Source organism: Dermochelys coriacea, chromosome 4, assembly GCF_009764565.3.
Source record: "Dermochelys coriacea isolate rDerCor1 chromosome 4, rDerCor1.pri.v4, whole genome shotgun sequence".
Taxonomy (NCBI): domain Eukaryota; kingdom Metazoa; phylum Chordata; order Testudines; family Dermochelyidae; genus Dermochelys; species Dermochelys coriacea.
This window is the reverse complement of record NC_050071.1, coordinates 18,135,260-18,146,543: the sequence shown is the minus strand read 5'-3', so window position 1 is coordinate 18,146,543 and position 11,284 is coordinate 18,135,260. Positions and strand designations below refer to the sequence as shown.

Genomic DNA, 11,284 nt, shown 5'->3' with positions numbered 1-11,284 from the left:
CAGTGTGTCAGTGTGGGGGTGTCAGTGTGGGGGTGGGGGGGTGTCAGTGTGTCAGTGTGGGGGTGTCAGTGTGGGGGTGGGGGGGTGTCAGTGTGTCAGTGTGGGGGTGTCAGTGTGGGTGTGGGGGGGTGTCAGTGTGTTGGTGTGTCAGTGTGGGGGTGTGTGGGGGTGTCGGTGTGTTGGTGTGGGGGTGTCAGTGTGGGGGTGGGGGGGTGTCAGTGTGTCAGTGTGGGGGTGTCAGTGTGGGTGTGGGGGGGTGTCAGTGTGTCGGTGTGTCAGTGTTGGGGTGTGTGGGGGTGTCGGTGTGTTGGTGTGGGGGTGTCAGTGTGGGGGTGTCAGTGTGGGTGTGGGGGGGTGTCAGTGTGTCGGTGTGTCAGTGTGGGGGTGTGTGGGGTGTCGGTGTGTTGGTGTGGGGGTGTCAGTGTGGGGGTGGGGGGGTGTCAGTGTGTCAGTGTGGGGGTGTCAGTGTGGGGGTGGGGGGGTGTCAGTGTGTCGGTGTGTCAGTGTGGGGGTGTGTGGGGGTGTCGGTGTGTTGGTGTGGGGGTGTCAGTGTGGGGGTGGGGGGGTGTCAGTGTGTCAGTGTGGGGGTGGGGGGGTGTCAGTGTGTCGGGGTGGGGGGGTGTCAGTGTGTCAGTGTGGGGGTGTCAGTGTGGGTGTGGGGGGGTGTCAGTGTGTCGGTGTGTCAGTGTGGGGGTGGGGGGGTGTCAGTGTGTCAGTGTGGGGGTGTCAGTGTGGGTGTGGGGGGTGTCAGTGTGTCGGTGTGTCAGTGTGGGGGTGTGTGGGGGTGTCGGTGTGTTGGTGTGGGGGTGTCAGTGTGGGGGTGGGGGGGTGTCAGTGTGTCAGTGTGGGGGTGTCAGTGTGGGGGTGGGGGGGTGTCAGTGTGTCAGTGTGGGGGTGTCAGTGTGGGTGTGGGGGGGTGTCAGTGTGTTGGTGTGTCAGTGTGGGGGTGTGTGGGGGTGTCGGTGTGTGGGTGTGGGGGTGTCAGTGTGGGGGTGGGGGGGTGTCAGTGTGTCAGTGTGGGGGTGTCAGTGTGGGTGTGGGGGGGTGTCAGTGTGTCGGTGTGTCAGTGTTGGGGTGTGTGGGGGTGTCGGTGTGTTGGTGTGGGGGTGTCAGTGTGGGGGTGTCAGTGTGGGTGTGGGGGGGTGTCAGTGTGTCGGTGTGTCAGTGTGGGGGTGTGTGGGGGTGTCGGTGTGTTGGTGTGGGGGTGTCAGTGTGGGGGTGGGGGGGTGTCAGTGTGTCAGTGTGGGGGTGTCAGTGTGGGGGTGGGGGGGTGTCAGTGTGTCAGTGTGGGGGTGTCAGTGTGGGGGTGGGGGGGTGTCAGTGTGTCAGTGTGGGGGTGTCAGTGTGGGTGTGGGGGGGTGTCAGTGTGTTGGTGTGTCAGTGTGGGGGTGTGTGGGGGTGTCGGTGTGTTGGTGTGGGGGTGTCAGTGTGGGGGTGGGGGGGTGTCAGTGTGTCAGTGTGGGGGTGTCAGTGTGGGTGTGGGGGGGTGTCAGTGTGTCGGTGTGTCAGTGTTGGGGTGTGTGGGGGTGTCGGTGTGTTGGTGTGGGGGTGTCAGTGTGGGGGTGTCAGTGTGGGTGTGGGGGGGTGTCAGTGTGTCGGTGTGTCAGTGTGGGGGTGTGTGGGGGTGTCGGTGTGTTGGTGTGGGGGTGTCAGTGTGGGGGTGGGGGGGTGTCAGTGTGTCAGTGTGGGGGTGTCAGTGTGGGGGTGGGGGGGTGTCAGTGTGTCAGTGTGGGGGTGTCAGTGTGGGGGTGGGGGGGTGTCAGTGTGTCGGGGTGTCAGTGTGGGGGTGTCCGCGTGTCAGTGTGGGGGGGTCGGGGTCGGGGTGTCAGTGTCGGGGGGGTGCGTGTGCCCCCAGCGGAGCCCGTTGCGTGGCGAGTGGGGCGGTCGCGGCGCAGCCGGCGGGTGCCGTTTCCCCGCTGGGCACTAGGGGTCTCTCAGGCGGCGGCCCGGCGCTGCCATTGTTGGTCCGGCGCGCGGCCCGTGAGGCGCGGGCGGCAGCGGCGGGCGCGGGAGCATGGAGGGGGAAACCACCTCGGCCCTGCTCTCCGGCTTCGTCTTTGGCGCCCTCGCCTTCCAGCACCTCAACACCGACTCGGACGCTGTGAGCCGCCCGCGGGGAGCAGGGCACCTGGGGCAGGGGTGGCGGCCCGGGGGCGGGTTTCGCCCTGTGGGGAGCCCTGGGGCCCGGAGGAGAGGGCCGGGGGGGGCCTGCCTGGGGGCGGTTGTCCGAGGTGAAGAAGTGGGTTTTCATCCCGCCCCCCCCCCCCGAGTCTCCCCTGGGCGGGGCAGCCGCCGCTGGGTCTCAGCGGCTTCCCCTGCTTTCACTTTCACTCCATGCTCCCCGGCGCGCCCCAGCCGCTCTCCGGCTGGCTACCGGGTGACCCCACGGCCCCGTCCCTCTGAGTGTCAATAACGGTGTGTAAAGTGTGCCCCGACCTACTGCCGCCCCCTCCCAGGGCCAGGGCCAGGGCCGTGCCAGAGGGGCAGAAATCCTTTGGGGATTGATTTCAAGCCACTGCTTTTACAAATAGATCACTCTTGCTTTGTGAAGGGGAAGGGTTTTGCTCCTTGTGTTTCAATGAGGTATTGGCAACATCGCTCTCCCCCCCCCCCCTATTTTTTTTTTTTTTTTAAATCTCCCTCACTTCAGATGTCACCACAATTTGAAACCAGCCCCCCGCTTACGTAGGTGGTAGTAGCAATGATGTGGTTATAATGATAAAAGAGGGGTAGGCTCCGATTCTGTAAATTGATCAATATGGGCAGACTCTTGGGTCTCATGCAGAAGGCTGAAGATCTAACTACATGGATGTGATTGCAGGATCAGGGTTATTTCCAGAAGTGCAACATCCCTCCCCCCCCCCCCCAAAAAAAAGAAAAGAAAAGAAAAAAACCTTACACATTTGTGCTGAAATGTATTTTATTTCTTGGGAGAAAGACACATGAAATGCTTTTCTGCCCAGGCCTTAGGTATGTTCTGGGCTCTTCGTGCTTGGATAAACTTGATTTTTTTTTTAATATCAGAGTTTTGATTATCTTGGTCCTAAGTGAAGATAAGTGTATTTTGCCTTGTTTAACAAAAAGTTTGGTCCTTGATCTTGCAAGCTCCTTCATGCTGGCAGACCCTCTCCCCATATGGAGCTCCATTGATCTCAGTGGGGCTCTGCTCAAATCTGGCCATGCAGATCTACAGTAGTTTCAGATCAGGGCATTAGTTTGGAAATGAAGTTATAGCTACTGGAAGATTGCCTACAGGCCTGATGCAATTTATGATTTTCATTACATTTTAAAACTAGAGTCGTAAATGTCAAGATCCACATACGCTTTTATCTTGGCAACATACATTTGATCTAGTTTTTAACTTTTTTTAGAAACAAAATCTTTTGTATTAAAACCTCATTTATTGCAACATTAGTGTTTAGAATTTAAGGACACTAATGTCAGGAAGTTGATGTCTTTCAGAACTGTAACTCAGCGACACTGTGTTGTGTGGTGTAAAAGTAACATTTTCTACTTCTGCTTTGTATGTTATGGAATAGTTGTTAAGAGCTGGCCAAACTTTTAGGTCCAAGTCTGACAGGTGGTCATTAAAACTAAGTCTGCATCCCATTCCAACTGTTTAAAAAAGGAAGCATAACAGAAGTAAAAAGCAAGCAAGAAAGAATACATAGATCCCCCAATTTTTTTCTTCACTCATATTTGCGTATTTAAAAACAAAATGCCATCTATCCCACACCTTTATAGTTTTTTATTCTTGTGAAATGTTTCCTTTTTTGCTATTTTACCTTTTATTCCTGCTGTCTCTCCTTCCTATATGCTTTTGCTGAACTTAGGGAGAAGTAGCATAAGCATTTGGGGAGAGTCATTTTGCTCCACCACTTGTGGGCTTTTCTGTTGTGCTTTGACTGCACTACGGTTTGTGGCAGTAAATCATATGGGGAAATAATTGCAGGCCACACAAAATAAAGGACAGTGCTAAAAGTTCAAGATGCTTGCTTTGGTAAATTATTTTTGTAAATTTCAGAACTCCTGTCTCCCACAGCTCATTGTCCAGATGATGGAGTGTAGATTTTTTTTACCATTGTCAATAAAAGCATTATTTCTAGGGCAGTCAAGCGATTAAAAAATTAATTGTGATTAATCGCACGATTAAAAAAAATAATTGTGATTAATCACGTGATTAAACAATAGAACACCATTTATTTAAATATTTTTTGATGTTTTCTACATTTTCATATATATTGATTTCAATTACAACACAGAATACAAAGTGTACAGTGCTCACTTTATATTTATTTTTGCTTAAAAGTATTTGCACTGCAAAATACTATTTCTTTTTTTTTTCAATTCACCTAATATAAGTACTGTAGTGCAATATCTTTAACATGAAAGTTGAATTTACAAATCTAGAATTATGTACCAAAAAACTTCATTCAAAAATAAAATACTGGATAACTTTAAGAGTCTGCAAGTCCTCTCAGTCCTCCTTCTTGTTCAGCCAATTGCTCAGACAAACAGATGCAGGAGATAATGTTGCCCGCTTCTTGTTTACAACGTCACCTGAAAGTGAGAACAGGCGTTCTCATGGCACTGTTGTAGCAGATGTCACAAGATATTTACGTACCAGATGCGCTAAAGATTCATATGTCCCTTAATGCTTTAACCACCATTCCAGGGCACATGCATCCATGCTGACGACAGGTTCTGCTCAATAACAGTCCACAGCAATGCGGACCGATGCATGTTCGTTTTTGGTATCTGAGTCAGATGCCACCAGCAGAAGGTTGATTTTCTTGTTTGGTGGTTTGAGTTCTGTAGTTTCCGCAGCGGAGTGTTGCTCTTCTAAGACTTCTGAAAGCATGCTCCACACCTCACCCCTCTCAGATTTTGGAAGGCACTTCAGATTCTTAAACCTTGGATCCAGTGCAGTGGCTATCTTTAGAAAGCTCACATTGGTACCTTCTTTGCGTTTTCTTGTGAATCTGCAGTGAAAGTGTTCTTAAAATGAATAACGTGTACTGGGTCATCATCCAAGCCTGCTATAACATGAAATATATGGCAGAATGTGGGTAAAACAGAGCAGGGGATGTACAATTCTCCCCCAAGGAGTTCAGTCACAAATTTAATTAACGCATTTTTTTTTTAACGAGCGTCATCAGCGTGGAAGCATATCCTCTGGAATGGTGGCCGAAGCTTGAAGGGGCATGCAAATGTTTAGCTTATGTGGTACGTAAATATCTTACAATGCCAGCTACAAAAGTGCCATGCAAATTCCTGTTCTCACTTTCTGGTGACATTGTAAATAAGAAGAGGGCAGCATTATCTCCTATAAATGTAAATAAAATTGTTTGTCTTAGCGATTGGCTGAACAAGAAGTAGGACTGAATGGACTTGGAGGCTCTGAAGTTTTACATTGTTTTGTTTTTGAGTGCAGTTATGTCACACAAAAAATCTACATTTGTAAGTTGCACTTTCACGACAAAGAAATTGCACTACAGTACTTGTACGAAGTGAATTGAAAAAAAACTATTTCTTTTGTTTATCATTTTTACAGTGCAAATATTTGTAATAAAAATAATATACACTGATTTCAATTACAACACAGAATACAATATATATGAAAATGTAGAAAAACATACAAAATATTTAATACATTTCAATTGGTATTCTGTTGTTTAACAGTGTAATTAAAACTGTGATTAATCACGATTAATTATTTTAATCGTGATTTTTTTTTTAGTTAATCGCGTGCGTTAACTATGATTAATTGAGAACCCTAATTATTTCTAATATGTTTTTCCTCTGTTTGCTCCCCTTACGAAGGAAGGTTTCCTCCTTGGAGAAGTGAAAGGTGAAGCCAAGAACAGCATTACTGACTCTCAGATGGATGATGTTGAAGTTGTTTATACAATCGGTGAGTCTACTCTTGATTTCAGTGGGACAGTGCATATGCTTAAGTACCCTACTGTATCTGGGCCTCGGACTGGCAACAAAGACTACTGAATCTTGTCACAATGCTGTATTTAAATGTGGTATTTATCATTTTGTAAGATAATCTTTCATAGTTCATCTTCTTTAACTTTTTGAGATTTTTACAAAAATATGAGTGTAACAAAATATTTTATCTAATAGTTCTAGATATATGGAAACAAAAGTATGAGTTTATATTTTCTTGAATAAATCTTCTGTACCAAGAAGTCAAATTAAAAACAGATTTTGCCTCTGACTCCTTCTGTTGCCTTGAGTAAGTCACCTAACCTCTTTTGGACCAAATTCAATCCTGGTGAAATCTGGCACGGTTTTGAATTCCATGAAGTTCAGCTCATTTAGACCAAGTTGACTTTGGGTCCTTTTTTCCATCCGTAAAATAGGTATACTATTTGCTTTTCGCAGAAGGTGCTGTGAGGATTAATTCATTAATACTTAAGTGTCTCTTGAAGATGAAAAGTGCTTACGTATCAAAGACTATTTTATTATCAGAGAGACCAGGTGGGTGAGGTAATCTTTTATTGGAGCAACTTCTGTTGGTGAGAGAAACAAGCTTTTGAGCTTACACAGAGCTCTTCTTCAGGTTTTATTATCAAGCAGGCTTTCAGATATTTCCAACTTGAAGTTTATTTAAAAACAAATTTCTGTGGAGGTATTAAGTGCTGGGAAGTCATCTTATATTTTATATGAACCTTTGAGAAGAAAAAATGAACATAAGAGAAGCTGACCCTGTGAAAAACATCACTTGAACATAACGTTATAAAAGTGAGTGCTGTTGTAAGACTTAATACTCCCCTCTGCAATGAGTACTACTGTGGGAGGATCTGGGTAAAGAAGAGGGTTTTGCATTTAGCTCTGAATGTTAAGAGGTTAGTTGTCCTTATTTCTTCTAGTAGTGAGTTCCATATTCTTGATCCAGCTCCTGTGAAGGTTCTGCGTCCTATAGTAATGAACCTACCCCAGTGGCCAACAGCTCTAGTGCTTCACTGGAAAACAGCTGTAGTCCAAGAGAGACTCTCTCTTACATAACCAGGATCAATTCCATGCAGGATGTTGAAAATCAGGAGAGTCACTTTGGACTGAATTATATATTTGAAAACGTCTACATTATTGTGAGTGCTACAGAAATACAAACAATAGCTTTCATTTATGAAACAACTATATTCTTGCATAAAAGTTTAACTGTAAGAATAATTCTGATGCTGAGTGCAAAACTAGAAAGAACACTACAATTAATTGGTATTAGGTACGTATTCTTATGCTCAACAGATCTGGGCCTTAACTGAAAAATACAAGGCAGTTTGATTAAGTGTATTTTTTATTTTTACTCTTGTTCTCAAAAAATGAAGAGAACAAAATGAGAAAAACCGGCCATGATTCTTGCTTGGCAAAGCACAAGGGAAAAAAATAGTTTATTGAAAAACACACCTAAACATGTAGATGGTTTCCCTGTAGTCTTGAAAAACCATAGGATTATTTTTAAAGACTTTTATTATTTTATTTCCTGACCCAATGTGAGTAGATATTGGAGTTTAGTGTTTGTTTTACGTTTTAAAGGTCCCTTGATAAAATTTTTACTTCTCAGGAGGGTATGGCTATAAATATAGTCTGCAGAAGAATGAGAGTGCTGCGTACGTGGAGCCAGAGTAATATATTGTTTTTCTTTCAGATATACAAAAACATATTCCATGCTATCAGCTTTTCAGGTTAGTATCATTGACTAAACATGTACAAAATTAAATGACTGGTTTCTACATCAGTTAAGCTCACGTCCTATGGATGAAGAAATAACATAGCTAGTGGTGAATGACATATCAGCTTCTCCAAATGACACAGATACATTTGGTACAATATTGTATTAGTTTTAAGTACTTTTTATTAGATGTATACTGTGTGCTTATATCTGTGTGCATGTATAAATATATATACTGTATACCATGCGTGTTATGAACTATAGAATCAAGGTCTGCACTGTGCACACTATGTAATCTTCCTGAGACTCACTTTAACATTAAAAATAGCTTCATTTAAAAAAAACAAAAAAACAAACAAAAAACTACTACTTCCCATCGGTGTATAATTTCCCCCCAGAATTGCACTGGCTCGAGGTAGTAACACTTTAAGGTTGGATATCTTATGACCCATCAGGGATAGAAGTGAAAGCATTAAAGCTTAATACCGTAGGAAAGGGGAGAATGTCAACTTATCAGTGAACTACACTTCACTTGCTTCTAGTTGTAGAAGATTCTTAGATAACTGGCATTAAATGTGATGTATATAAAATCTATTTTAGGTCATTTTTAGCAGTTTTAGAAATAATCATTTTTCTTGTTTCTCCATGGCATGTACAGTTGAACTCGCAGTAGCAAGGTTCACAGGCAAAGGGATAAAAAAATAGTCCCAATAAAAAAACGTTATAACCCTCAAACACTTAAAATGTTTTATAATAAAAATGATGTGGCCAATACAGAATATATCGCAATGCTAGTATAAAGGTTTTATTGGCATTCATTTGGGATTATTACAGGTATTCATATACTATGATGGATGCTGTAGAAAAATGTAGATGACCCCACATCACTCAATACAGCCAGTCCAAACTCATGTTGCTAAAACCTTCAAGCCATGCCCCACCACACCATTACTGACTTTCTGTGGCCATGGTTCAGGAAAGCCCTTAAGCATGTAATAAATCCATCCTTATTCCATTTAAATATTTAAACCTGTGTGTCACATTTTGGGTGCAGTACCTGTAACCCTGGGTGCCTCAAATGCTTTGCTGTTGTAGCTCCCAACCTGGAATGCTTACAAACTGCCTAATAGCATGCAGGTCACATGCTGAGTGTCTTCTTTCAGAGTAGCAGCCGTGTTAGTCTGTATTCGCAAAAAGAAAAGGAGTACTTGTGGCACCTTAGAGACTAACAAATTTATTTGAGCATAAGCTTTCGTGAGCTACAGCTCACTTCATCGGAAGCATTTATAGCTATAGCTCTGACCCCAGCAGCCTGTCAGCAACACTCAAGTCACACTCTGGCTTCCACCAGCTATTGTGACCTCAACACACTCTCAGTCACAAATTTTCCCCAAAACAAGTGTTCTGCACTATCCAGCCCTCTCCTGGGTAGTTCAGATATTAGAGGTCCATTGGCACTGTAACGAGTCAATATGCAACAGTTTGTTATTTTAATTGGAGTTACCAAAACAATTCAGTTTAAACACAACACTAGGTTAGTATTGATTTAAACAGGGATCAGCAACCTTTGGCACGCAGTCCATCAGGGAAATCCACTGGCAGGCTGGAATGGTTTGTTTACCTGCAGTGTCCGCAGGTTCGCCCCGATCGCAGCTCCCACTGGCTGTGGTTTGTAGTTCCAGGCCAATGGGGGCTTCGGGAAGTGGTGTGGGCTTAGGGATGTGCTGCATCAAGTTTAACTACTAAGAGAGAGATTTTAAGTGAGTACAAGTAAAGTCAGAAATGGTCACAAGAGAAATAAAGATAAAACACTTGCTAGTAGCTAAAACTTAACTAGTTAGCCTTGGTTCAAGGTAAAAAAAATTCCTTACCACATGTTCTCAGCAACATTGCTGACCAAATTCTCAGGTCAGGAACTCCCCCAAAGTCAAAGGACTGGTTTCTTTGTCCTCTTAGGTGAAAGAGAGAAAGGGAGAGAACCCTTGCTGTGTTTTTGCATCTCACTTTTATAGTTCACTCACCCTTTGAAATGCATTTCCCTGAGGGTTACCCCTAGATAAAGTTCATTCCAGCTGTAAGGATGGAGATATGGTGTCTCATTGTGAAAGAGATTCTATGCTGCTGTTTGCTAAAATGCAGATCCATCTGTTCCTGCCCCCATTCTTTGCCACTTGACAGGTGATTGCCAATCAACTTTGATGATACCTGGCTAGAGGCATCAGCTTGTCCTTTGTCTTTGAGAAACCAGTTTACCCACTCCCCAGATTTGTCTGGTAAACACATTATAGTAAAATGTCAGCTTATGTTCATAATTGTTAATACGCATTTCATATAAATATTACACAAGAGTATTGATTATCAGTGCGGTGTTAGTTTTTAAATGATACCTCAAAAGGCATATTTTGCAAAAAAAAATTATTGCACTAGTGTATGGGGTGTGAATATGGGGTGCTTTTGGTCACACTGTTCTTAAATGCTTTGCTAAATTGGGGCCTATATCTGTATTTAGAATGTGAATAACGGATGCCATTATTTCAATATCACTTTAAGACGAGCCTAATTTTTTTTATTATTGTTAAGTGTAAACAAGAAAATCAGGATGTACTGGGAAGGTGTTTCCCACTAGACTTTGTTTTAATAACATTGGATCAGATTGAAATGAGGTGGCTACTTGATTATTTTAAGAAGTATTTACTTTGGAATGTAACCTTTTATTCTCTGATCCTTCTAATGATCTCTTCTAGCTTTTATAACTCTGCGGGTGAACTGAATGAGCCTGAACTGAAGAAAATATTATCAGGTTGCAAAAAGGTATTTTATTTTTAAAAATAATCCATACTCTGGGGTTTTATGCAGGGCATTGTGCTGACTCTGTGTAATTGCTATTTTGATTCATATTTTAGTTATCTGTTTCATTCCATAATTTCACATTAGGTACTTATTCCCTTTTGTTGTCTTTTCAGCCCATGACAAAAGTCTAAACTGTACAGAAATTTGGTCCTCACAAAGCAATCCTTTTTTTTAAATTTAGGAGAATACTCATTCCCTCTTCTGTGCTGCTGTTGGATTTTTTTTTCTCATCTCCCAAGTGAACCATTTAAATGTTGCAGAGAGATCATATGGTCTCTCCTGTATTTGGATCAAAGAAGTGTTCTTCAGTTCAAACAGTTCACTTGAAACACACATAGTTGGATTTCGGTTTATTGGAATTTTAGTACATGCATTGCAAGAGTTTGCCCTTTCATTTACTGAATCAGATTGACATCCTCGTCTGACTTAAAATACAAATAGTTTATTTTGCATCAAACACCCTTGCTTCAGAACAGAATATATAAACAGGATGACACTGCAGTTGGATGGGGAGGTGAACTGGTACAGGGCCAAATTTGGAGCAAGCTTAATGGTTTGGCCATAAGCTTTGAAAGCGAACCAGTTTTGATAGATTTATATTCTCAGCACGTGAGGGGTATGAAATGTTTTCAGTAAGGCCTCAATTCAGTAGAACGTATAAGCAGGGATAGTTCTAATGGAACTATTTGTGTTTAAGCGATTTGCTGAATAGGGATGGTACTATTTGTGTGTTTAAAGTCAAGCCTGTTTGCT

At 43.5% G+C, this 11,284-nt stretch overlaps 1 protein-coding gene across 3 annotated transcripts in view; it reads left to right on the top strand.

The window, feature by feature from the left end:
• The first annotated feature begins 1,893 nt into the window (after positions 1–1,893).
• ABRAXAS1 (abraxas 1, BRCA1 A complex subunit) overlaps positions 1,894–11,284 on the top strand; it is a 24,138-nt gene continuing 14,747 nt past the window's right edge. Inside the window, exons 1-4 of one of the 3 annotated variants that reach the window (XM_038398728.2) lie at positions 1,894–2,101; positions 5,824–5,914; positions 7,658–7,694; positions 10,426–10,492. In XM_038398728.2, coding sequence (XP_038254656.1) covers positions 2,015–2,101; positions 5,824–5,914; positions 7,658–7,694; positions 10,426–10,492 — 282 coding nt within the window. In that variant the 5' untranslated portion in view covers positions 1,894–2,014. Of the gene's footprint in view, positions 2,102–5,067; positions 5,227–5,823; positions 5,915–7,657; positions 7,695–10,425; positions 10,493–11,284 lie in introns of those variants that run through there. The other 2 variants (XM_038398733.2, XM_038398731.2) reach the window with 2 other exon arrangements.